Source organism: Accipiter gentilis, chromosome 15 (genome assembly GCF_929443795.1).
Source record: "Accipiter gentilis chromosome 15, bAccGen1.1, whole genome shotgun sequence".
Lineage (NCBI taxonomy): Eukaryota > Metazoa > Chordata > Aves > Accipitriformes > Accipitridae > Astur > Astur gentilis.
Window position 1 is genome coordinate 12,608,179 of NC_064894.1, and position 27,686 is coordinate 12,635,864.

The 27,686-nt window shown below is 38.0% G+C and overlaps 1 protein-coding gene across 8 annotated transcripts in view; it reads right to left on the minus strand.

The window, feature by feature from the left end:
- The window catches only part of MDN1 (midasin AAA ATPase 1), a 103,209-nt gene that overhangs the window by 10,453 nt on the left and 65,070 nt on the right, over positions 1-27,686 (minus strand). For 6 of the 8 annotated variants that reach the window (XR_007508266.1, XR_007508265.1, XR_007508264.1 and 3 more), the window contains 32 exons: positions 26,928-27,624; positions 25,730-25,888; positions 24,634-24,907; positions 22,896-23,131; positions 22,114-22,209; positions 21,783-21,877; positions 20,992-21,116; positions 19,702-19,848; positions 19,318-19,427; positions 18,778-18,851; positions 18,397-18,592; positions 17,130-17,289; positions 16,818-16,964; positions 14,735-14,861; positions 13,727-13,832; positions 12,511-12,626; positions 10,779-11,258; positions 9,989-10,215; positions 9,487-9,636; positions 9,107-9,279; positions 8,573-8,734; positions 8,302-8,439; positions 7,932-8,073; positions 6,799-6,968; positions 6,430-6,573; positions 5,596-5,731; positions 4,667-4,989; positions 4,231-4,392; positions 3,751-3,852; positions 3,394-3,595; positions 2,573-2,746; positions 990-1,147 (listed from right to left, as the gene is read on the minus strand). Coding sequence is in view for 4 of the 8 variants with exons in the window: in XM_049818328.1 (XP_049674285.1) it covers positions 990-1,147; positions 2,573-2,746; positions 3,394-3,595; positions 3,751-3,852; positions 4,231-4,392; positions 4,667-4,989; positions 5,596-5,731; positions 6,430-6,573; positions 6,799-6,968; positions 7,932-8,073; positions 8,302-8,439; positions 8,573-8,734; positions 9,107-9,279; positions 9,487-9,636; positions 9,989-10,215; positions 10,779-11,258; positions 12,511-12,626; positions 13,727-13,832; positions 14,735-14,861; positions 16,818-16,964; positions 17,130-17,289; positions 18,397-18,592; positions 18,778-18,851; positions 19,318-19,427; positions 19,702-19,848; positions 20,992-21,116; positions 21,783-21,877; positions 22,114-22,209; positions 22,896-23,131; positions 24,634-24,907; positions 25,730-25,888; positions 26,928-27,624 (5,908 nt within the window). In the remaining 4 variants the exon portion in view is untranslated. The remainder of the gene's footprint in view (positions 1-989; positions 1,148-2,572; positions 2,747-3,393; positions 3,596-3,750; positions 3,853-4,230; positions 4,393-4,666; positions 4,990-5,595; positions 5,732-6,429; positions 6,574-6,798; positions 6,969-7,931; positions 8,074-8,301; positions 8,440-8,572; positions 8,735-9,106; positions 9,280-9,486; positions 9,637-9,988; positions 10,216-10,778; positions 11,259-12,510; positions 12,627-13,726; positions 13,833-14,734; positions 14,862-16,817; positions 16,965-17,129; positions 17,290-18,396; positions 18,593-18,777; positions 18,852-19,317; positions 19,428-19,701; positions 19,849-20,991; positions 21,117-21,782; positions 21,878-22,113; positions 22,210-22,895; positions 23,132-24,633; positions 24,908-25,729; positions 25,889-26,927; positions 27,625-27,686) is intronic. The other 2 variants (XM_049818330.1, XM_049818332.1) reach the window with 1 other exon arrangement.

The following is a 27,686-nucleotide window of genomic DNA, read 5'->3' on the forward strand; positions in this document are numbered from 1 at the left end:
AGCTCCCCCTCCTGTTTCAGATTTTGCATGTCAATTGAGAAAAAAACCCAACCCATAACAAAACCCAACCACAAAAAAAAAGGCACCTAACTATTCTACAACAGGAGAACACTCTTGCATTCAGCAGCCTCTTTCCAAAGAGCTGCCACATTTGGCATTAAGATGGAAATATCAGGTAAGGCTGGCACACAATCCTTTCTGTGTTGTTCACAGAAACAGTAAAATATCGCTCTCCAAGTGTATACTCAGGACACAGCATTATAAGCATGAAAGGTCAATACTTCTGAAAAAACAGACACTGAAAATATTCTTTCTTTATCAACTGGTTGTCCACCATCAACTGCTTCTATGCCATAGCTCTTTATGATAAAATGTGCTTTTTCACAGCTAACAGTTTGCACTAGGAAACTATGAATGTTACATGAAGCTCTAGGTTTTTCTAGGTTATGATATTTTTTGAATTGAGACATTCATAAAAGGCTCAGAAGGGGTCTATAATATTTGCAGTCAGGTTCTTTTGAGGAAATAATAGATTGTGATAAATTAACTGAGGTGAATTCTTTGTCTACAGTGGTGTTTTAAGGTGACAGATGCCTAGCTCTCTCATCGCTCTGAACCCTTTATCTTCAGGCCACACACCCTTGCCCATCTCATTCCACTCTACCCAAGCATTTGATCAGCAGATTCGTCTAAGCAAAACAGTTCTTGACAGATAGAAAAACAAAATTTTATTTTACAAAGAGTGAGGATGAGACCCTCCCACATAAGGACGGGGCGTACTTGTCATATTGAAGTCATCATTCAGCTGCATATACAACAGTTGGTTGTCTGTTACTTTTCATTCTGTGATTAAAGAACAGCAATCTACTGAGTTGTCTGAATGAAAGTAATTCTAAACTTTTGCATTCACAGAGTTTCATTAACACAGGTCAAATAAAACAGACCATTTCTACTAGTCTAGTCATAAGAAGACATGCTGGGTATCATACCTGGGGAGTGCCCATCATGAACTGATGGGCTGTATGTATGGTCGAGTCCTTGCTTCTCTCTGGCTTCTCTTCAGTCACTGTTGGTAGTTTTTCTTTTGTAGAGTCATTGACATCCTCTGAGTCAAAAGTCTGGATCTCTGGCTCCACCTCACCTGGTCCTACAATCACAAAACTAATTACTAACTTTGTGGGTCACACGTAATACAAGAACCAATACTATATCTTGACTCTTACAAAGTGTCTCACATGCTTTATAGTGCAACCCAGACATGCTTTTTTTAGAGAAGTGCACAAATCTTAAGACTATCAGTTCTAGGAGTAGGATGAATACAAGACCTTGCAACTCACTGGAATAGATAACTATGCATTTCCATATGCAAACTGTTTTTTCTCTCTCATAACCTTCTTGCCAAATGAACAAAATATTACCCAACAGATCTTTAACATCTGAAAATTCCATTGGTGAAGTACATTTTTTGAGCTTCATAGCCTCTCTGACAGAGTGACAGGAAGTACAAAGCAATTTGAGAACATCCAGAAAACCATCATTAGGAATGGACTAAAGATTTTCTTTTATTATTGTTTCTACTATACTACATTGTTTAACAACTCATTTTTTAAGAATTACTCTAAGAAAAAAAAAACAACTATAACATTGTAGGAGTTGTTTCAAAGATCCTAGTTTTTCACAAGATACTGTTACAGAATCATGTGGAAAAACAAATAGACTGATTACATGCATGTCTCTACCATAAAGCTAATGAGTCTAGAAAGATATTTAAGTGAAGAAATTAAAACTGAAGGGAGTGAGAGGCAAGAAGGTGAATTCAGGCTGGTAAAACTCATCTCCCCTCTCTAGACAGCTGTCTTGTTGCCTGGTAAGAAAACCATTCAAAATTCCAAGCTAGGATGTCATTTACTTAGATTCATCAAAATGAAATACTTCTGTTCCAACTAGCAAGAGATACTTATATCCAGCTTATTTATTTTGCTTGTGTGGGCTGTGTGGCTGACAAGTCAGACCTATGATCTTCTCATCTACCAACTGTTTGCATCTGATAGCCATTTTCTGTTGGGCAGCTCAGTTTTGTTTTGTTTCATTCCCACTTAAGGAAGAAAGCAGTGAGACAGTGACACTTCAGAGCTACCTCACCGGATGTTGTTCAGACCAGCTCCTCAACTTCTTGGTGTTTTGTCAGAAGTTACACACAAAAAAAGTTATGTAGTGCTGATAGTGGTGACACTGGAATGCATTGTTACATGCCAATTAATTAAGTGAATTGGCATTGCGCCTAACAGCAGGACAGTGTTTGCTTCTTACTTCTTCAAAGAAGTGGATAAAGATTAGAGACCATTGACTTGAAAGAAAACAGCAAATCCCTCTGTCACCCAACCAATTTAGTAAAGGCTAATGCTGGTTACTAGGCAGGAGTAACAATACTGCTGCAGAAAAGTCAATTAAAAGCAGATGTTTTAGTCTTATAGAACATATACACATCCATTACATGCAAATATAAACACCTACATATACATTTAAAGATGTACATCAGCATACGTTTATAATGTTTTTTAAGTTAATGTACCAGGAGTTTTAGTGGCAGTAGACTTCTTTTTTTCTGGCTTCAGCTCCTCTGTGTCTACTGCTCTGAGATCCTCATTGCTCTGCATTTCTGTTTCCATAGCTGCATCTTCAGAATCTCCCTCTTCCTTTTCTTCAAGAGGCATAATAGGTTTCTCTTGCTCCTTGCTAGCTACATCTGTATAAAGACAACAATATGTATTAAGGGGAAGGAGGAAGCAAAGATAGTGAAGTTGTAAAAAAAGGTCACACTCTGAGGCCACTGCATGTCAGTTTTAGCGAACTTCAGAAAAGATCTGAGCTATTGTCTCATAACCTCAGTTTTATCTTTCACTGTGCCATGCCGTGTCGTGTCAATGAACTATTACCCTGAAAACCTGATGAATAAAATAGACTAGTTACTTTAATAGAAAGCAACTTAATTAAATGTAGATTAGAGGATTATTTTTAAAGAGAGAGAAATTTGTTTGATACAGAATAAAGAACCTGTTGTGTTATCCTAAGTGTTTTGCATGTGTGGTAGCAGTTTGGGCTTCAAAATAATTGAAGTAAGATTTGAAGGGAACAGATTTTAAATATGTTTATTAAACTAAAATCCAGTTTTTATGAGTCAATTTGGTGTTTTCAAAAGTGTTATCATTAGTTTGAACCTAATTGCCAAAAGAGTAGCATTTATTGTAGTGAAATGGTGATACATCTTAAACCAAAGCAAGGATTGTTAAACGTAACTTTAAGAAACATACTGGCAAAAACTAGAGTAAATAGGAGCACTTCAGGATTTGATTCTGCAATGACAACTCTTTACGCCCAGAAATACCATCGTACCGTATGTCTGTGCATCATAGCTTTCAGAGCCTTGTTTAATATGTTCAAATGCATCAGCCTCTTCTACATTCTGCTTAGGCTGAGTTGTATTCTGCTTTGCTTCACTGCTGGATTCTATGGTTCTCAGTCGCTTGTGGATATGTTCATTGTGATCTCCCATTGAGCGCTCATTGTCTGCCTGACCGGGTTTCCTCTTGAAACTCTGAAAAAGAACAAATTAACACCATGAACTTCAAGTCAGGTGCAACCAAACACTGATTAGAACAAAAGTTCTAACAAGGAGAAACTGTCTATTTGCTGGTTAATATTAAGACATTCAAATAAAAAAATAAAAAAAATTGAAAAGAAGAGATGAACCTGGGTATTTTTTCTGCTTTGCTTCTGAGAAGCCATACGGGCCATGCGCGTGGATTCATGGCCTTCGGATTGATTTGCACTTGAAGCTCCACTTCCGTATTCCTGAGAGACCAAAAAAATTGCAATACTAACTGAAAACGGATTTAGCAACTCTTGCAGACAAATTTGAGAAGTTAAACTGCAATGCTGTGCTACCTTCTATTGTGAATGACAAACAGCTCACAACTGTCAGTATTATTCTTGTGGAAAGCAGACAAGACGGATCTGCAGCTCAACGATTAGGCTAAACTCACCACCAGTTTTCACTACTATGAAAGTATGCAGATAGTCTCCTATTTTTTCAGTGAATTTGTAACTGGTGTTCTAAAAATTTAATCTTAGACACAATTCTTAAAAACATGGCAGCTATTGCTTGATTGTAACTTGAAAACATGTTAACAAGTTCAGCATTTTTAACTAGGACACTTCCATGTAATTTACCTCTTTAGAATGGTCTCTTTCGGAAGCTTCTCCAGCCAGCTCAACAGCACTGTCACTCTGCACGTTTTCTTGCCCAGTCTGCCCTTGTGTTTCATGCTCCATTCTTTCCTCAGGCTCAGGGAGCTGTTCATCCATCTCTGAATTATCTTTACCCTCTTCTTCCTGAAAGACAATCAATTTATTTTCATATTCTAAAAAACACTGGAAAACAGAAGGCCAAGGAGGTAACCGGAATACAGATAACAGAAATACACCAGTTTAATAGCAAGCACATCTCTGTTATCTCAGTGAAGATTCTCACTAACATTACTCCTACTCAATGTCAAATTTGTTTCAGAGCATCATAGAACACATCCACTTAAGTCTTGTATAAGGTAATTCAGAAAAAAAAAAAAAAAAAAAAAAAAAAAGGCTTCTTTTATGTATTACTCTCTACCTGAGGTTGAAGGCCTTGGTCAGCAGCAGGGATTCCCTTATCTTCAGCAGATTCATTTTTTCCCTCATCAGGTGGTGGTGACTCTTCCTCTTCTGCTGCTGCTGCATCCTCATTGTCCCCTGCATTTTCTTCTTGATCATCAGCATCTTTGTCCCCTTCATCTTCCTTCTCCTCTTTATCTTCAGAAATGCCTTCTTCAGCTGGTTCTGCATCTTGATCATCTCTTTCTGTCTCACCAGTATTCTCGTCATTCTGTTCTTCCATCTTCTCTGCCTCACTTAAATCAACAGGTTTCTCATCTACTTCAAAAGCATTCTCTTCTTCTGGATTAAAAAAATCAGAAAGGTATACAAAGCTTTCAGTTAGGTACAGAGACAGTAAATATTACAGATACTTGGAATAAAACTGCCCATGCTGTCAAAAAAATCTTAAAGAAAATACTGAGAATTCTATACATAGAATCTATGATTTTCTATAGCAGGTAATTTCTTTAAGTCATAACTGGTTTGTAACAATACAGCAGGATAGATTCGTATTAACTTCCTTTAACCTAATATTCTTGAGGGTCAGTTGACTTTGAGTACAAATGCTTCTAAGTATCATGGAAAAAATTGAAACCACAAAAGCAACTGGACAATGAAATAAGGAGCCGCTAGCATAAATTAGGGTGTATCGCTTGAATAACATGAGAAAGCCTGCTCCACAGTGTGCATGAAAGGGAGATAAAGGAAAATGCTGTAATGTTGAGTTCTTATCCAGCCTGAATTTGGTATCTTGATACACAGAAATGAATTTGCATAGTCTTGTTATACAGAATCCTACCACCATCTCTCTTCTTTCTATAGAGAAAAAGAGCCTATTACTGACTGTTCCTCCCTATTTCCATTTGGCTTTCATCTGGGAATCTGTAGAGAGATTTTCAGCTGTACCTTCATCCTCTTCCTCCTCATCACTCTTCTCATCATTCTCCAGGTTCAAATTATCAGGAAGGTCCAAAGGTTCAACTTCAGGCTGCTTTTCTTGCTGGCCATGATAAGGATCTACTTCATTCTCATCATACTCGCGCTGTCAGCAAAAGAATGGGGAGAAAAAAATAACAGGTATGTAAAAAGTAGGAAGAAAGGCAAAGATGAGAAATAAGATACTATTGCATTCTCTAGGACACAGAAATACTGGATACGTATTACATTCTGATCAGTTAAAAATGACTTTCCAGTGGTACACATCCTCATGTATAAATAGCAGAAAAAGATTAATTTTGGCAAATGCATTTACATAAATTGTTACTTCTTCAAAACAGTGTGTTCAGAATCTGATTTTCCTAGCTGAAAGATTCTGAACAGAATCTGCACTCTTGCAGATGGTAAATGCACTCTTGCACACTGTGCATAATCTTCAAGCCCACTGTATACAGATTTTGGGGATGAGTCCCACTGAAGATGTTTCTGTTGCTAAACACAACAGAACAAGAACTTTTAAGCTTTGTCCATTAAAACATCAATTCAGTGTAAAGCCTGTTTTTGGCAGCCATTAACAAGTTCAGGTTAGTGACAACAAAAACTCTTTCTTGATCATGGATCAGAAAATATACATATAATATGATGGATACAGTATGGTTTACTTTTAGCTCTGAACTGAACTAACTTTCATCAGTGCACTTCACTATTGAAGAAAGAGCATTTCAAATTCTCAGAAACACATGATGTGAGCACCACAATATGGTTTAACAGCGAGATACTCTATGTAGTCCAAACCATTTTTACCTCATCAATTTGTTCATGGATTTTCTCTTTGTTTCCACTGTCGTCGTCTTGTTGTTCTTTTTCCTCATCCTTAGGATGCTGTTTTTTATTATCCTTGTTTCCTGTGCCCAAATTGTCATCTTTTGCAACAAGCTCTGAATCCTCCTATTAACCAACAAATTCAAAAGAAACTCAATTATGTTACCTGCTTCTCAGAGACTGAGTGACAAGACATGATCTCCTACAGAAAAAACAACACTAAACTTGTGATATACTCAAATTATCCCTTTCCAAGACCAAGAGCTATGCAAAGGAGTTCATGGTCTAGGTCACATCGAGTTAAGAGTTTAATTCCTTTGATATTCTTCTTCCCACCCCTGTTCTCTTTACCTCATCCATCCCTGGTCCAGTTTCTTCTGTTTTACTACTGGCATCTTCATCATCATCGTCATCTTCATCCCCCCAGAGCCTCTCATCCAGTTTATCATCAGCTTCAGCATTATCAAGATTTCCCATCTGCTTATCCAGCTCCTCCTCTTCATCTGAATTTTCATCATTTTCTGTGTACAGTTCAGAATGTATTTCAGTACAGAAGAGATAAAGCTAACTTTTTTGTTAAGTTCAGAAACAAACAAGCAAGAAGTCATACTTGCATCTTAATTTCATCACCCTATGCAGTTAACTGAGAGGTGTGGAAGAAGACACACATGCACTAACACCCAGAAAAGCAGGGTCCTAATTATGTGGTTCAGTGTTCTCTTGGACACATGGACACACACAGCATTCTCTCCCTCAGACTAACAAGTCCCAGGTGAAAAACTTGGATGATTTAAACTTTATTCCTTACCCTTTCCCTCCTCCATTTTCAAAATGTTTTGGCATTACTGGGAAGGGAAAGGTCCATTCCACTTTATCTGTTTATTATCTTGGGAATTTCCCTTCTTGTGCAGATGAACTTACTCTTGGCACTTTGTCAGAGATTTGAAAGTAGATTAACACTATGGTAATTTGTAAACCACATCAGTTTCAGATGTTCAAGCTGTTACCCTTTAAAATGAAGAACTGCTACCTTTTGGTGAGTAGCAACTTGAATGAATCTACCAAATGTTGCTATTTTTTCCATTTTAAAAAGGTGAAGTTAAATTCTTTTCATTGCTTATAAGTTAGCAATAGCTTCGTTAACCATGTTTTGACATTAACTACAGCCATATTCTCAAGTGTTCTGTTGATCTTCAACAGCTTCAGAAAGCCAGTAACTAATTTTAAAATGTGTCTATAGGTCAGCTTAGAACAGGAAGAATCATCTCCCTTCATTCCAAAACCACCACAGTGACAGGAGACAGTATTTTCTTTGTACACTTCTTTATGTTCATATTAATACTTCTTAGTATTAATATACAAATGGCACTACTCTGTTGTTAACACTATCTTTTCAGTATATGCTTCATTATATGAACATATCAACCATTACTGGACTGTTCTATAATATTTCTTCTAAGTTTGCCATAGCAGAAGGACCAAACCTTTTTTCTCCTGTTCTCCATCATGCATTTTTCCTTCAAAGTCTTCTGACATTTCAATTGCATTGTCTTCTCCTTCAATGTCTGGTTTAGAATCTTGATCCTCTTTCTCCTTCTCTTCACCCTTTTGAAAACTGTCTTCTATCTGAATTATTGGTAAAGCCAAAAATTATAATGGATCTTGCCTATGTATTAAAGCTTAGTTAAAGTACCACAACAATATTGATAAGCTTACAGGCAAAGATAAAAGCCAACCTAAACAGGACACTGAAGGCAACTTCATGTTTCTTTTACCTGAAACATCTACAACATGGCTTTCAAGGGTTCTTTTCAGTTTCAGTTGAATTGAACAAGAACAACCCCAAACACTTGCCTGATCTTCACTCTCTATTTTGTCGCTCACATCCTTCTTGCCTTCCCCATCTCCAATACCACCATCCTCATAATCATGAAACTGTGTTGCTCCCTCTCCAGCTTCATCTTCAAGTAATTCTTTTGGCAGACAAAACCCCTAAAAAAGGCAAACAGAAACTCAAAACTGTCTGTAGTAGTAACTACATCTTTCAGCTTAGTTTCTACTTAAGACTTTTGTATACATTAAATATATGCTTACCATACATCTACCGTTACCTCTAATAACTTACCTTTTGGGCAAGCTCTGTAAAAATGCTTGTTAGAACAGAAAGCAATTTTCCAGTACTCCTGTGAGATGCCAGTGAAACAGTGAGGTAGAACAGGATAAGGTCTGAATACTTGCAGAGCATGGGCTTTAGACGCACCAGCAAATAGCAGAACTGGTTGAAGAACTGCAGGTAAAACCAAAGAACAGCTGTCAAATATGATTATGTACATACTGAGATGCATCTCAGAGAGGGCGATGATAGAGACTGAAAACAGATGCTCAAACCAGAAATATCAGTAGGCAAATTTAAATACAATTTCTCAAGTTTCCAGAGCTTTTCTAGATTTTCGTGAAAACCTAAAACTTTTCCTTCTCACTAAAGCAACACCTGGCTTTTGCACCACAGAAGAGTACCTGTATTTGGCCATAATTTCTCACACGCTTCTAGTTCTAAGTATTGGGCAATAACTAGCAACGCACGTTTAACCACAAAAGTTCACAATTCTAAGTCTTTTGAGACCCCTAAGCCAAAAACTCTTGAGAAGAACAATTTTACCTTATGTTTATTTGAAGTGTAATCTTCCCCATAAGATTTCAGGTTCTCCAGAAGTTCTGAAACTGCTAAAATTGCTTTCTGCACATGCAAAGAATCCAAATCAGCAGAAAGATCTTCATCCAAAAGCTTAGTTATATGTCCTGCTTTAATCAGGTCAAATGAGGCTGCATCCTCTTTGAAATACATAAAAAAATATGAGAATCAAGTCAGACATTCTAAACATGTTACAGCAAGCAATCCAGAAATACCCATCCTATCTGTTTAAACAGCAATCTCCTTGTGTATTGGTACCACTGCTAGACACACAGCTTAAGGAATTCTTAGGTTTGCATAGTTTAAACTCTCCTCCTCCTCCCCCTTAAGTAAATTAACAAACTTACCACTTTCCTCTAGAGATTTTTCTTCCTCTTTTGCATCTTCCTGTTTTCTCTCAACCAAACACTGGATGGCATACAGAACAACACGGATAACAGTTTCCACTTTTGCTGAGAAGTGCTCCACAAACTCTTCATCTGACTGTTGATTTCCTTCTGAACAAAACACGGGAAGTTTTACATAGAAAAACATTAAATTACAGGTTACTATGTTTCCCCTATGCAAGGAGCATGATAAACATTATACAATTTTTACCACATAGTTCTTCTAAAATCTCCTTGCTAATCCTGATCGACAACTATGGTGTAAGATCTGTCATCAACAGTGACCAAAGGGGAAAAAACATTACTGCAGAACTTCAGTCTGGACTAAATTTTGCAAGTTCAAATTTCATCGAGTGTTTCTGGCTATCCAAATGAACATGGAGCCATCTTCTGCAATAATTAACCTAATGAATTCTTATATCTTTATCTTTAAATTACAAAACGAGCAGAGAATTGTCCTTACCACTGCAATTTGACATGGAATCAAGAAGCTGTGTTCTCCAGGCTATGAAGTCTGCAGATGTATTATTAACTTCTTCTTGTATATACTTCAGGCTCTTGATTAGGGCCATCTGATTTAGAGCCTGCCTGCCTTCCCCATTTGGAAGAAATAGGGACTCTATGTCTTGTAACTGAGCTGAGACTTCCAGCAAACAACTCATAGCCGACGTGCAAACTTCAAAATCTCTCCTGCGACAAGAAATACCATAATACTGAAAGAAGAATGAACACTGCGATTTAATCTTAAACCTTTTCTTGAGGCAGGGATGAGAGCAAGGCAGCTGATCTTCATCTTGAACTTTTAAATAATGTTTGACAACAAGCAGATGTGCCACTTACACTCACACTGTTTGAGGCAGACAGAAAATGAGAAGCATATATACTATTATTGTTGTTGTTATTATTAACTAGGCTACAAAGTTCTTTTAAAATAAAAATTTCTTCACTAAATTTATATATGAAATTCACCTCATTAACTAAGGACCTATGGGGATGGAATCCCAGGAGGCAAAAGACAAACTAAGAAGCTGAGACAAACCACTTTTTTTCTGACTTGTTAGGGGCATGGGAGAAGACACATACAATTTGTTTAAAAAGCCAGGCACTGCATTTTGCAAGAAAAACGAACACAAAGAAGCACCTGAACACACTTTTCAAGATATGCATAGGCAAACATTTTCAAGATGGCTTCACACATCTTACGTAAACATACAACATACAGAGATTCAATTTTATGTGCATGTAGAACTCACCAGGAATAAACCAAGGTCTCACATGACTGCTGTCTTATGTTGTCCACTTCTGCTTTCATTGCCTTCACATTTGCTAGCATTGCAGTCAATTGTGTAGCTACCTGCAGCCATAACTGATCCTTATTTCGCATCCTGCATCCAGGAGGCAGTTGCTCAATTGTTATTGGAGTCAGGTATTTTAGCTCCGAGGGAATTAGGTCAGGTATTCCCGTAAAAACATTTCCCATTTCAGGTCCTGAACTCTGAAAAATGTTTGTTTTGACATCTGTCCTTTCATTGTCACTGCACTTTGTTAACTCTTCTTTTGGGCAGCATTGTATAAACCAAGACAGCTCCTCGAGAACCATCACGCACTGCATGGAAAGTTGCTGCAGTTTGTCAGTCCAGCATTGAAGACTGTCTTGAGGAGGAAATGCTACATTATATTCTCTGTCAGCAGTCAACCTAGAATCCATCTCTTGTATACAACTCAGTAGGTTCCTGATTAAGAAGAAAGAAGGAAAAGTTACAAACACCAAGTTTTACATTATACTCCCCTTTGAAAAGCTCAACCTTTAGACTAAGTTCATAAAAGCTCTAGATAATAGGAACTCAGTGGAAGTCAAACTTCTTCTGGAAAAAGTAAAATCAGAGTATTTAAAAAAAAAGTTTTGCTTAAATACTGAATTTTTCTCTCCATTGCTTATGTTTGAGTTGTCCTGAAAACAGGGCTTTGTGAGATTTCTCAGAATCTACAGTGTTTTCAAACAATCCTTAACCTCCTGGCCTGATACTCAAATGTTATTAATTTTCCTCCATTATAAAAGCAAATTACATTCTCACACACCTTCATTCCCTGAAGTGCTGCGTAATAGTCAGCTCATAACAAATGATTAATATGATTTGCAATGAAAGTCACAGCAATGCAGGTAAGTGTCTTAGAAGTTTTATTATTCGTGCAACTGTAAAGTTGGGGGGTTGCGTTTTGAGCTTTTGTTTGGTTTGTTGGGGTTTTTTGTTTGTTTGTTTTTCCAAGTTTCCAAGTTTTCCTATAAATTTTGCGCCACTAATCTCCAGTCTAGATTTCCTTCCCTGTACAAAGGAAATACCTCCTGACCTAACTTCAAAAAGTTTTATGGATGACAATACTTATAGGCACAAATATGCAGTAGAACAGTAGAGTTTGCAGTGAAACTGACAAGTCAAGCGATGGAATGAAAAATCACATTACTGAGAAAGATTTCCTACAGACTTTTGCTTTTATAGCTTTGACAGAAGATCTAGTATCTCCCACCTTTCTAGAATTTTTTCTTCATAAGCTGTTGAGGTTTCTTCATATTGGCTCAAAGTGCCATCCAGATAATTTATTTGCTCCAAATCAATCCAACAACTTGAACACAGCCACAATTAACTTAGGTCAATACTAAATGAGAGAGATTAACAATCTACAGGTTTAACTTTGCAAGTAACTACAGTAATTATTTCATGGTCTTCAAGTATGCCTAACTTGTTTTTCCCAAATTACTTTGATTCCAAAATACAGGCTGCAACGACAGGATAAACCCCACCAACACCCCACTCCGCCCTCTTTTTTTTAATCTTTTATATCTAGGCTTAATTGAGGGGAGGAGAGAAATGGGGAAGTAGGGGGAAGAATTTTATTATCTTCTACTTTAATTTCCGTTTTTCTTGAAGGGAACTGCTTACTGTCAAACTCCTTGCCCACATTTAAATGTTGGAAAATGCTCAATACCTTAGTAAGATCCACTGTTCTGTCAATGCAGTAAGACATTGTCTCTGTCTGACAAGCATCTGCATGAGGTGTGCAGTGAATCCTTTGCATCGTTCAATGCTACCTAGTCCAATATCCTAAAGAAAACAGATACAGAAAAAGTGGGAGCAAACAGTTAGATGAATAAGCAGACAACAACCTTCTCTGTGCCTCCATTTCATCTCACTGGGCAGGCTGAGAGGTTATAGTCTAACTGAACAAGTCTTAAAAAGCAGACAAAAATTATAGTTATTACAGTTTCCCCCTCTTCATTTTTCTGCATCTTCCATATATCCTGCATACAAATTTGATTTTCAAGTAGCTTCTACAACAACAGTCATATTAAATTGCACTCCCCTCCAGCAACTCTTATCAGGAATTTAGTTTCAATAGTAAAGCTACCTTACATAAATGTTGATTAAAATCTAAAGAGATACCAGCTAAACTTTTACATTCATCACCACTGCTAAAACCACTTCCACAATTCATTTTACCAGATTTACGGACAATTACTTTCACTTCTTTCATTAGAAAGGATCCAATTTTAAAGCTTGAAGTAAATGTTCACAACAGAGCAAAACTGATCTCAGCTATGTTCCATTATTTATGCCAATGTCAGCTGTGGACATCTGACAAGATCATGTTGTAAAACAAGGAGTGAAGCATAGCGAGAAGAGCAGTATCTGGAAGAGATCCCTTTTTCCTGGAACACTGCAAAAGCAGTACTGATTAGGTAAAACTCATTTGTTCCTTCTACTGATTTGGACCAATTTTTAAGCAAAGAAATATATTGGCGCTTTTTATGTTAGACACAGGCTCCAGTTATGTCAAATTATAAACTTCAACTGTTTTTTTCATGAGCAACAACTAAACCTGGTTTTGATTTCCTAACAAGCTTTGATTCAGCATTTTGGGAGTTCATGCACAAAAAGTAGCGATTTGGGATCTGCTAGGATGAAAGATACTGTGTATTTAACCGATTACTAACTTAGTTCACTAAACTGATATTGTTCAGTCATAAAACAACAGGTTTTAAAATGCTGTATTTAATGACTGGCCCCAAAATAATGTATTTTGTATCATATTACAGAACATAGCATGATCTCACATCACCTTTTTACTACTAGAAAATTTCAGTCCAAACTGGTAAAATAAAGTTAACAGAAGTAGGATTTGCATTTTTACTTTCGTGTTTTACCTTGGCAGGTGCCAATAATGCTGTCTGAAGTCTAGAGTGGCGTGCAAGTGACCTATAGAAGTACTTCTGGCAGCCATCCCAGGCAGAAGAAATCTCTGTCAGCAACCTGACAGAGCACAAAAAAGTCCGATATTAGAAAGGTATATAACTTCAGTATCTCAGTGCACTGGAACCACCAGGTCACAGCTCTTCAACCTAACAAATTTGCTTACAATTCGTTATTTTGCAAATGCATTGATCCTGTAATTCTTCATTGTTTCCACAGGTATTCTAGTCTTAAGAAAACATTTAACTTTTAAAATAAACCCTAAGGAAACCCTAAGCAATAGCAGTAAAATCACTATCTTGGAGTATCATTTAACAAATAGTGTTTGGTGGGGGTTTTTTTCATGCAGCTAAATCCAGCTTGATGGGTAGACTTTATTTTGGCCTTGATGAAAGATACTATAAATTAAACCCTTACACCTGAGGAAGACAGTAACCACCATGTCTCAATGACCACTTGCTGCTGGAAAAACAGAGAAACGTCTAAAAGAGCATCTTTCCTCTATGCAGGCTTTTCCAGAAATGCCCACTTTGAAGTCTATGCATTTTCTCCTGAAATATCTCATTAGTCAGTGAAGACAAAACAATTAGAGTAATCCCTGTATATTACAACTCATCTTTAATAAAACTGTTAGCAGTCTACATTCTAGTATGATGCTAGTGAAGCGTCCCAGGCAAAGCTGGGTGGGGGAGGGTTAACTGAAATCTCATTCACGGTAACAATAAAAGTGAGGGTAGATTTATCAAAAGTGCAAATTAAAAACACTCTCTCTTGGTTGTACTTGCCAGTATGGTATGTACAGGATTTTCAAACTGAGAAGTAATGGGGGGAAGAGAAAGGAGTATCTAAAATCCTAAGTGAATTACATTCCGGAAATTCCAGTCTAAATCCACATGCAATAGATTCTATATATTATAGCTGCAATTCATACGATCTAAAGGTTAGAAATACTGTGTACATACGTGGCATCCGGTTCATGTGTACAATTTCTTACACCTAATGCACTACGCAAGTCCAGTGGACGTAGGTAGAGTATTTCATGATAGTCTTTTGAACGGGACCAAGCAAGACCTTTCCGGTATGACAAACCTGGAATGACATTTGAACACACATCCTTTTAAGCCCTCACTCTTTTATATGAAAAATGTCACTCATACACTTGGTATTAAGATATAAAACCTTCTGATATAGGTTTTTTTCCTGATGCTATCTGATTTTGACAAGTCTTTGAACATATTGCAATTTTTGTAATGTAAGAACACATTGTAGCTTAGCTATCTTCAGCTGAACATAGCTGAAATAAGACAAACATAGACCCATGTGTATAAAGGAGGTTTGTGGTGGTGGCCGAGAGAAAAAACAAAAAGCCTTGAACCTGGGGGCAGGCTACAGCCTAAGAAAGTTACAGCTATAAACAGTTAAAACTCAGTCTTAAGGCTGTTAGTTTAGCTATTTTTAAAACTGGATTAAACATGCTAATTTCTCTCAAGCCAATTAAAACTCTCCTTTCAAAGTATCCTGAAGACAAGCAGAGCCTTTAATAAATATTCATTAGCTATCTAGGTTATGCTGCCATTTTTCCAGACAAAATGGAGAACAAGTCTTTAGAGCAACACTTTTCACTTCTCCTGGTCCTTTAAGAAAGCTGAGTTGGGGATCATCATCTCATTTTTAAGACATGAAAAGGCTGATGAATGAGGAAGGTAAAGGTGTCACCTGAAATCAAAGACAGAGCCCAGTAAAGAATTCAAATCCTAGGTGTTCAATCATCAAAGTATGCCATTCCTCCACCACAAACTTCACAGGGTAGCAATGGCAGATATCCCTTTGGCACCAGCAGGTGCAAAAAATGCCAAATATAGGAAAACTGTATGTGCTAGAAACCTCCCACTTAGATTCACCTGTGTTTGCAGTCACCTAAATACAAAAGGACCTTATCTTCTGGGAACTATTTTCTCAGTACACGTATCGACTCATTTAAGTAGTATAAACTACAAACACTCAAAACTACAACTGAAGCCTCCTCATGCCTCCCAAAAAGCATTTAGAACTTTTTGTTTTCATTTATTTTCCAAGTGCTGTGACACTTTGAGTTAGTTTGTTATCAGAATCATGCCTTCTCGGAACTCTTAACCATGTTTCCAAGCTTCCTTCTGCAACCATGAGGAACAAAAATCTCTCCCTTTTTGGGGGGAGGGGATGGGGGGGGTACGACACAGGACACTGGGATAGGGAGGGGGGTGGAGAGAGAGAGAGAGAGAGAGAAGTTCTTAGGATCACTGCAGGCCAGAAGCTATGGCTTCCAAGAGAAGCACCCAAACACTAAATTCTCTTCAAAAAAGAAGAAACAAAACTGGCAAGTTACATTAATTTCTACTTCTGGCTATGACTTAGCAGAATGCTGTCAGACAGCTGTTTATTTAATATGACTGCTTACTTCTGCTGGTTTCTAAACTGCTCAGATGATGAATAATTTAACATAACACCAAAGGAAAAGGCAACAATTAATAGTTTGGGTAGGTCCTTTACCTTAAGACTAGCAAGGGGAGCAGTGGAGACTGGGCTGCTGAATAGGGTGCCTCCAACAATTCCCATCAATAGACCACTCAGTCTCCATGGCTCAACCACACCTCTACCAATCTGACCTCTGCCAGTCTGTCAATCAAGAGATGGACTCTCATTCAAAGGAGCTAACTTAATTTCAGTTCTGGGTCAGAGAGTGGATGCAAGATAATGAGCTTCTCTCTTGTTTCTAAAAGCAGGGCAGTGACTTCTGACTGGAGATAACGTAGATTTCTGCTTCAGAAAAGCTACTGTTGTACATCTAATGGAATGTAAGAAGAATAGAAGGTATTTGAAAGGGCTAACACACCAGGCCTCATAGTCAAAAGACGAAGAGAAAGAGAGTTAAATGCTTCTACGTATCAGTGGCTCAATGACTTCAAGAACATAGTATTATGGTGGGTTCAGATGTATTGGCAAAAATGGTAAAATGCTTAAGAACTTTGTACTTTTAAACCAAGCACATTTTTATTCAATGCTTACCTGTTTTAGCAAGGCTTTTAAAGAGATCTGACAAAGCCCGTTGCTTCTGCATCTGAATATGCTTTGCCTCTGATTTCTGCTTCTCCTTATCTGCTGTCTGATCAAATGTTAGATTTTGCAGTTCAACTACAGAAACAATGATACCACCTGTACAGAAGACAGCAGGGACAGGTAAGAGATGTGAAAATTTAACGTACACAAAGCAGTCATGGCAAGATAGTCTTGGAAGGGAACCATCTACACTTTTTCCCGATTTGTTCCATTTATGTTAGAGAGGTCAATTATGGTATGGAAATCACAAGAATACTCAACCTGTGAACTGATCAAGATCTTCCACCAGACTTAAGAATGAACTGTTTTCTGTAACTGTGGTACACATTTTCTTCATTTTTTTAGTAAGCTTAGGTAGACGATACTGAAGAGATTCTGTATGAAATGTAATGCCATCCTGACAGTCTTCTGGGAGCACCCTCTGAGAAAAAAATGAAAGAAACAGTCCAATTATACACACATACTCAAAACTGTCTTATTTGACCATTACAAGTAATCGCGGCAAAATCAAGGGCTAAATTCTGCATTCATCTGAAAACCCAGAACACGTCCACGTGATCCTCTGAACAGTTCAGCACCAACACTTGAAGATAACATGAAACTGCCAACAAGTGAAACCAGCAACCCTGCTGATTATCAGTAACAGGCTTGCAAACAAACAAACCACCAACCAACACACCAAACCCACAACCAAACACATTAGATTTGCATCAGATTTCTGCCACCTCCCTCTACCCTCCTGACTTGTCACAGGACAAGAGCAAGATCAGCCACTCTCCTGGTCTGAAGAAACAGAACAAAGCCTTGGAAGCTGAGAGTCACCGAGCATTTCCCACTCACACCCAAATTCTGATGAGTTATGACGTCTCCTTGCATCTTATTAATAAAAACTAATGGATGTGAACAGGAATCTATTTCAGGAAGAAAATTAGTTGACTTCCTCTCCAAGCTGCACAATTTAATTAAAAGACACACTAAACTGTGGCACTGTGGAGTAGGATTTACCACCTATCAGCTAGTCCAAGGCAAATGTTTGCAGTACACAACAACAAATGTATGACAACGTAGTGCATTCCCCTATCAGGATTCAAGCTCAAAGTAACTTTATATGTAGTCAGAACTCAGATATGCACAAATCCTACAGCTACATGATCATTTGTCTGGGTCCCTGTTTAGAAAAAAAGGGTGGTAATAATTTCAACTCCCAGTCCATATTACTGCACTGCAGTGAAGTAACAAATTGCTGCAGACAATAAGCAAGCAACTTGGAGATGAAATGTGTAACTGCTATCATCTCTATATTAGAGCATAGATATTGTGCCAAATCAATACCAAACATGCTTGTCTTTCCATGCTGCATTCCCACCCATCTGCAGTGTTTCATAACACTGAACACAAGACAAAAAAGTTGGCAATATATTCAACAGATTTCACACTTACGTAAGATTTTTCTGCATAAATCAGTGAAAAGCAACATATAGATGAGAATAAATATCCTTCCCACACTTAGAATAAAGAATACAGTCACCTTGGCAACATCTGTTCTAGCAGACAGAATTTTTCTTAATGTGTTGTTTAGCCTCTGAACTTTGGTCTCTTTGTTCTCAGATTCTTCCTGCTTTTGCAAGCAGTCCAGCTGCTCTTCCTTACCAACTTCCACCAAGGCAGGCTGACATGGCTCATTCAGAACAGCTTCAAACTTCTTCATGAATTTAAAGAGGGTCCTTATTACCAAAGGAAAGCAAAAATGTTACTGGGTTTTATAATCCTGGAAATCTCTCAGCTGCTGGAAATAGATGTTTTCACTGTATTATGAGCAGAACAAATTTTCTAGCATTCAAATTTAACATCATAGATCATCCAGAAGGATGTTTCCAAGTATAGAGCTTAATTCCAAACTCTGAGTTACCTGCGTATTTTTTCAACTGATTGTTTTATAGCCCAGAAGCTGACATCATTCCACTTTGAAATTTTCACAAATTCCTATTAGAAAAATAAATAAATCAATGGGATTACTTACATAAATGCAATGAAGTACTTGCACATGAAAGATTATCTTTAAAGCTGATCAGCTATAATGATCTGGCGGTCTTAAAATGCAAGGCATTTTGGTAAGTGAGCAAATTATTGCATAGCCATCTTATTCTATTAATAGATGTGTTTACACTAAAACTGCTGCATAGCCAAATACTGTGAAAACCAAAGGAGCTTTGCTACTGGGTGGAAACCTCCATGGCTAAATGGGACTGACCAAACATTAAAGACTTCAGCCAACCACCCCACCTCAAAAGTAAATTCTTGCCGAAGAAAATGTACTGTATAGTAGGGATTTCAGTGGCCAACAGAGCTGTTATAATAATTATATATTATATTATAATAATATAATAATATCTGCTCCACTGTTCCTTTGAATAGATCAATATGTTGTCTGAGTGAAGTTTCCTTTTACCTTAAGTTCCTTTTCTATAGGTTGACGAAGTTCAGTGATTCTGGCCTCAATACACTCTGAAAACTGCTTATAGTAATTGTATAGATTCCACAAGATGCTGCACAGAACATCTGGAAGGGACAGACAATAACAGGCTTCTTTTAAAACACAATATTCTTCAGTATCAAGAGAAGAAATGCATCCCAGGGTTTTTTTTGTAATCATGAAGTTTAGCAACACCAAAAGATGGGGTAAACTGACCAACAGTATTCTTCATGAAAACAGGAAAAACAGCCACATAGGCTTGTGTTGTATTTATAAGCTTGGTGATCTGTTTGGAAAGTCTGGGATACCCAATGGTCAGGTTGTTGTAAAGAAGACTCAACACATGTAATGGTAACTTACCCTTTTCTGCCACTTGAGGCATCAGTAAGACATGGCAGTGGAAAACCAGTAGTGCTTGAAGTCGTGCATGAAACTCTCCCAGCGTGGATCCTTCAATGAAAGCCTGTAGCATGCTGACCAGCGTTTTCAGATCCATTTGCTCAGTTTCTGAACATTGCACCAGAAATTTAGAACCAAAGGGGGAAAAAACAAAAACAACCCTCCACACGAAAACTGTTGTCTGCTCTTTGTAAACTCCCAACTAACTACCTTGTATCTATCAGGAAAGGGGTGGGGCGGGGGAAGATAATTCTAATTTAATAGTAAGTAAAACCAACAAACACCACACTGGAAGAAAGGAGAGGTGACAATGGAGGCAGCAGTAAGATAGTGACCAAGGAGGCCAGCTACATGTCCAGTTTCAGAGTTCATCAAGTATTTAAAGAATACCTGGCTACTCTCTATGAATGAATGGCTTATTTGGTCAAGATGAGCCATACTATAAATTAGTCACTGCCAGTTCCCTAACTCCTCAAAATCATCAAGAGAGAAGTAGATCTTGGAAGAACCTGGTAGAGAATATAGTGTCTTTAGAGCATTACCTATGGAAGATGACATGCTGTCCACTTAAGAGATGTAAAATAACCCAAGGATACAAAGCTCATCAAGTACGTACATTAATTAGTCATGAGATTGGAAGAACCCTGCCTCATGTGAGAGAATGCTACTGTCAATCTTTAAAATTTCATTAAATTTTGGGGAGGCAAGGGACTGAGAGCTATATTCTTTCCCCTATTTTATGTAACGTGAACACCTGCAGACAGATTTGCTAGGAACAGTATGTACCAAAACATAATTACTGTAAGAATTCTTTAGGCTTCATACAGAATGTTAAAAGCAGTTCAGCTGGGACATGAATTACACTTTGTGCAGTTAAAAAAAAAAAAAAAAAAAAAGAAAAGAGGTGACTTCCAGCTGCAGATGGAGGCCTCCTACCCTCCAAATTTGTTTGAAATGTTTATATGTGCATGACATGCAGCTACCAAAGTTTTACTTCCTTTTAGATGCTTTTTACAGACATCTTTTCTTTACATAACCTACAATGTCAGCGCTATGAGAGACACAGGTGGTTCCAGAAGTAATTCACTCTATCTAGAAGACCCTTTACAGTCATGGATTTTATTGTAGGGCAAAGGGTACAAGAACTACACCTGAAAGTGCATTGTCAAACTCTGGCATTTAGGACCTTAATTATGGATCCTTAGTAATTGCTGGAACTGCATCACACATTCATATAAGGACAGCACTTACCCTCTGTGTTTGCCTCTGTCCGTTCTTGAACATACGTCTCAATCATCTGATAGATTGAGAACCAGTGTTTTGTGGATTTCTCTACATGCTGCTTCATAATATTGTCCAAACTTACTGACCAGCAACTGGAAACAATAAGCATGGGGAGAGAATAAAAAATAAAGCAAAAATATTGTGGGAAGTTTGGACTCCAAAACAACACAAACTTTATTCTCTATTTCTACTAAACTAAAGGAAAATTTTGCAGGCTGGAATAATCTGCATATATGCTTAATATACACTATCAATTCTTGAGGATCACTGCTTTGCCAGTATTATTAAATATGAGAGAACTAGGGACAGTAAAACAAAATCAGAACCAGGTTCAGAAGTTTCTTTTCACAAAACTTGAGGTAGCCTTGTGGAATTCCTGATCATTGCATACTGTGGATCTAAAAATTTTACATAGTCTTAACAGGAGAGTGGAAAACAATTTTTAAGGAAAATTTAATAGGGGTTGTTAAACAGACAAAACACTGCAGGCTCAGTAAACCCTAGGATGAAACAGGAGAACACTGGGAAAATATTACGATAAAGTACTGTAGTTATCTGTCCTGCTTCTACTCCTCCTGAGGCATTATACATAGGGTCACTATGGGCTGGACACGCTCATTTGAGCCAGTACAGCTACCACTTTGGGGTTTTCCCCATATTGTTACTAGGACAGCCACAGCCTGCCCTGCCCTGCTCCCCCCCTCCCCCCCCCGTTTAACAGTATCTAAGAAAAAGCAGTAGGGAAGGACAGTTCTTACTTCAACTCCAATCTACGCCACTGAATAATCAGCTGTGTGACCAAATCAAGATGTTTTCGCAAGGACAAAGCTCGACTAGCATTTTCCTCCCAGTCCTGGGAAAAAGAAAATAAAAAACTCCCCTTTATACAAAGCCAGGAATTAGTCTTTGCATGGCAAGACTCATGCAGTACTTTGGATTACATTCCTGCTCCTTAATCTTACAGCATGGAGCAAATTCACTTCCCCAAATCCTGGCAAACAGACAGCTTTCAGTTGTTTTATCATGGTACCAATACAAATAAGGAAATATAGAAGAGAAAATAAAAGTTTCCCTTAGCTATTTTCTTACCTGTGCCTTTGCAAGAAGAATTTCCAAGCCATTCAGGAACTTTGAGAGAGGACTAGACAGGGGAAAACTCCGGATTCTGTCCATCACAACTAACAGCTGCAGAATAAAAAAACAAGTGTTCAGCCTATAGTAACTGATCTTCAACAGAAGCAATCATGAAGTTAAGCTAGTTTTTATTAGCATAACCCTTCTCTGCAAGAGGTAAGGATTTTTATTCTTTTTTTAAGCTTCCTCATTTTAGTACAAGCTCAGTAGTAGTTCAGTGAAGGCCAGAGCACTCTGGGAAAGGAGCACAAATGACCTAATGCAAAGAGTTCCTATCAATTCTGAGTTTCTGCATTACTCTAAGAAACATAACCAGAGGGCCACACAGGCCCTATAAGTGGGACCAAAAATATCTGTTTTAAAGCACTGTGAAAGAAGCATTCTGGAAAAAACACACCCCCCCCCGCCCCCCCAACCCTGAACCAAACAAAAAAACAGGAGCCCGAACAGCAAAAGATCTCAAGAATCTTTGAGGTATGGCAGGTTGCAGATTGTTTAAAGCTGTAAGATCAGAGTAGGCAACGAATACCACTTAACATTTCATAACTAAAATAGAACAGCTGATAATCCCTCTTAAGAAGAAAAAGTTATGTCTTCAAAACATTTGCGTAAGTAATACAAACATCTAGGCAAGTGTATAAGTGCACATGACTATGCATATCTGTACAGGTATTTACACACAAATGCAATTCTAAAATGCTCCAGTTTTCCCCAAACTTTTGTTGAGATGTTTTTACCTGCACAAGTACTGGATGCTCCGGCCATTCCTGCAGTAGCCCATTTACTTCTTTAGCAAAATTATCAAGCACAGGTTGGCATTGTCGGACTTGCTGAATATTAGGATGCTGGTAGAAGTCGTATGGGCCATCCTGCTGCAGCACAAGATCTGAAGTTAATTCCTCAAAAAAGGTATTGCGAAGAAGAGTGCTAACTAGTAGTTGGCTTCCCAAAAGACTATCATTCATTTCAGCACCTAGGAAGCAAAAAAAGGAAGACATCACGCATGCTACTACTTCTTTTTTGGCTGAATAGAAAAGGTTCTTTTTTTGGTTTTTTTTCCTTTCTTTTTTTTCCCTGTATCCCAAGCCTTAGCATGTTATGTATTACAAGGATATAAGAATGCGACACACATAAGCAATGAGATGAGAGTGGGGAAGAAAAGAGACATACTTAAAGTTTACATCCTATATTTTATCAAATCTTTGTATAAAAAAAAAATTGGTATCCTAAAGGTGAGCTACAATCCTGTCAGAAGACCACAGTTCCTCTGTGCATAAATTCACATCAAGGAGGTATTTACTACAAAATTAGTAGCAAGACTCTTGCCCTGGTTTTGGCTGGGATAGTTAATTGCCTTCCTAGTAGCTGGTATAGTGCTATGTGTTGGGTTCAGTATTAGAAGAATGTTTATAACACTGATATTTTCAGTTGTTGCTAAGTAATGTTTAGACTAAGTCAAGGATTTTTCAGCTTCCCAGGCCCAGCCGGCAAGAAGACTGGAGGGGCACAAGAAGTTGGGATGGGACACAGCCAGGGCAGCTGACCCAAATGGGCCAAAGGGATATTCCATACCATGTGACGTCACGCCCAGTATATAAACTGGGTGGGGAGTGGGGCTTTGGGGGGATCACTGCTCGGGGATTAACTGGGCATTGGTTGGCGGGTGGTAAGCAACTGCATTGTGCATCACTTGTATATTCCAATCCTTTAATTATTATTGTCATTTTAATATTGTTGTAATTATCATTATTAGCTTCTTCCCTTCTCTTCTATTAAACTGTTCTTATCTCAACCCACGAGTTTTACTTTTCCCATAAACCACAACACTCTGAAAAAGTAATCCAACACACATACACAAAAAAATTATTCACATATTTTACACCTCATGTATGAACACAAAAAAAAGTTACTGCAGAAACTGCAGTCCTGTTGCATTATCTGTTTAACTGCACACATATACATTTATTAGATTAGAACTGAAATATAGCTCTGCTGTGAGAAGTCATGAAAATATTATCCTCAGGTCTTGCACATTGTTATGACAATTTTTCACACCAAGCACGCCAAAATTCAGGGTAAATATAATCAATCACTTTGTAAAAAAAAAATAGAAGCTCCATTAAAACTTAATTGCCAATTTTACGCCTGGGAAATTTCTGCAAGTGCATCATCTTCCACAGGATTATGCAGATGCAAGTGAGCAATGTTTCAGAATATGGAGTAGACTCAGTTTATTCTTAAACCATGTTGGTTTTTTATATTAACAAATTGAATACAAATAAAATAATCCATAAAAAAAATATCAAAGCATTCCAAGGCAATTCTGAATATGGGACAAATTCTTTGGGGAAAAAAACCCCTGGTTTTGTGCATTTTCCCCATAATAGGTCGTATCATGACCTGCAATCCGATTAATTTGAAACGAATAATTGCAAAGCTAAACCTGCACATCTGAAGTATTGCTAGCAATCTTACCAATTAAAGGATAGAATTGTGACACCAGACATGCACCAGTCTGGTAACAGGAAATAAATGTACTGAAATAATGTTTGGCTTGATGAGAAGGCTGACTCTGTTGATACCACAGGGATCGAGCAAAGTTTAAGCACAACTCTTGATGAACCATCATTACTGTTTGCATAGAGCTCTTGGACAAAAGGGCTCTATCAACTTCCAGCTGGTCTTCCAATAGATCTTTAGTTTCCATTTTTTCTTCTAGGCTTGGCTGAGCTGTGATATCTTCAAAGTCCTGCAAATTACATGATAATCAAAGGTCAGTTATCATTTCTTCCTTTAATGCCTCCTCTCCCCACCTCCCCTTTTGCACTTTTTGGCATTGCTAATGATTTGGAGCTGGCACTATATACACTGCCTTCCTCACCAGCTCAGATATCTGTCTGAAACAGAACACAGGCGAATAAAACAATTAAGGGCATAACTACTGCAGGCAAGAGTGCAGTACAGTAGAGCCCTGAGCTGCTGCTAAATAAACCTCTTTCAGAAAAAGCAGCAGCAGTTGTATCTACTGATAAACCACCTCAGTGCCGTTTGGTCACTTGAAGTTCTGAACTATTACATCCCAACAACACAATGACACACATAATTGTCTTGTGCATTTCTGTACTGCACAACATTGATTGGTGAAGACACACTTCAAAAATTGGTCAGTAATGCAGGCCAGTTAAATTTGAAAAACATCTCACAGCTTTATTTAATCAAGGAGAATAGGCTTCTTCAGAGGTAATTAAACCTCAGCAGACCTTACTTGCTAAATGAATCAAATTCATGAAGTTTACAACAAATATCTAATGACATCGTCATTCAGTAAATTGGAATTATTCAGCTGAACCACAGTACAGTTCAAGTCCAGAAGTTAATTCCAAAAACTTTCTACAAGCAGAAGGGAAAATAAACTAAAACCACAGTACTTAACACCTTTCTATCAAAATCTACTGCACATTTTTCTTTTGCTGACGGAAAAACTGCTTCATTCCTCATCTCAATTTACTTATAGCACACCTTTTCAGGAGCTACTTCAGACATAATTTTTGTGTTTCAAGACAGTTGCTACCTTTTCGTGAAGGGGAAATCTCCTCCTAAATTCTTCTTCTTCCTCTTCCTCACTCCTTCCTTTCCCATGACTTTTACTTCTGTATCTGTACAGACTGCATTCCATTGCCTCCCGCTCTTGGGCACGGCGCTCCTGTTCATCCCATTCATTTATAATTGCCTAAGGAAACACAAAGCAGCATACTTTTACACACGTTCATGTTTAAAATCACCTCATATTTCATCAAAGGGGCAGCATCTATCTCGTTTGGCTCTTTCCTCCTCTACAGACTACAGCAGTATATATCAAAGCCATCTAACTTGAAGGAAGATTTGTAAATTGCCCTCTCAAAAAACCAATGAGGAAAAAGCACAGAAAACAGTATGCAACAGAGTGCTTGGCCAAGTTCTAGTCTTGTTTCTTAATCATTTTATAAAGAAACCCTCTACAAAGTCTTTTGGGGTTTTTTTTTGGTGTGGTTTTGGGTTTTGTTGGGTTTTTTTAATAAATAAAATCTTTGGTAACCATCACAGGCTATAATTTTATGCTTTAATAAATCCAAACAAGTTAATCCAGTATTTTAGATTATGTTAAAATTATCTTTTATCAATTCAATGGAAAAAAAAAAAAAAAAAAAAAAGAGGAAGGCTTAAGAACATTATACTGACAATTATCAAGGTAGAATCATAGAATGGCTTGGATTGGAAGCGATCACCAAAGATCATTTAAGTCCACCCTGCTGCCATAGGCAGGGACACCTTCCAATAGACCAGGTTCCTCAAAGCCCCATCCAGGCTGGCCTTGAACACTTTCAGGGATGAAGCATCCACAGCTTCTCTGGGTAACCTGTTCCAGTGTCTCACCACCCTCACAGTGAACAATTTCTTCTTTATGTCCAATCTAAATCTACCCTCTTTCAGTTTAAAACTGTTGTGTCTTGTCCTATCACTACAAGCCTTGGTTAAAAAGTCTCTTTCCGCCCTTCTTTTAAGCCCCCTTTAACACATTGAAAAGCCACAATAGGGTTTCCCCAGAGCCTTCTCTTCTCCAGGCTGAACAACCCCGACTCCATCATGCTTTCTTCACAGGAGAGGTGTTACAGCCCTCTGATAATTTTTGTGGCCCTCCTCTAGACCTGCTTTAACAAATCCATGTCTGTCTTGTATGGGGACAAGGTAGTTTAGTGCAAGAATCCTGGCTGCTGGCATTCAGCTCCTACCTGACACAGATGTCTAAAAAGCTGCAGAGATTTCTTGTCCATCTCTCCTCTGGATAGTACATGGCATCGAAGATGTAACAAAGCATTCACCAAGAGCTGTTCCAGAGTTGGGCAAGGCTGCTCTACTCCCTCAGATTCTACTTCAGAGTGCTTCAGAGAAAACTTTTTAAGCCCATGAAGGACCTCAACTGAATTCACTGAGCATAAAATTTCTGCACGAGCCAAGTAAGTGGGAAAGGCATGGCCAACAGAAGGAAATGTCAACAAAGAAGTGAGGAGGTTGGTCAGATCAGCTGGACGCACAAAACTTTTGAGCACTGTATAAACTTCAGAGGCCACTAATCGCATGCCGTGTTGCAACTGTAAGATGGCAGCTTGCAGTGGAATGATGGCATCAGGGAATACAGCATACTCCTCTGCCAGGTGTTTTCTAAACTGATGGTGTGATTGTTGCCAAGATGCTTCTTCATTTAACAGGTTTTGTATTGCCTGGAGTGATTTAGGTCTTTCCCCACGGAGGAATTGCAGAAGGCGGGCTAAAAGATCTTGGACTGAAGAAACCTGTGCTATGCTGTTGATGTACTGGTGAGCCTCCTGATATAAGCAATCATAGGGTGGAGCTGGAGGCCTGAAGGCCTTTTTTCTGGAAAGACTGCTTATTTGCTCCTTCAACCTTTGCATTCTTTCATGCAACAGTCTGTTAAGAAATAACATTGACCAGTTTAGACATATAAACATGTTTAGATATATATAACATAA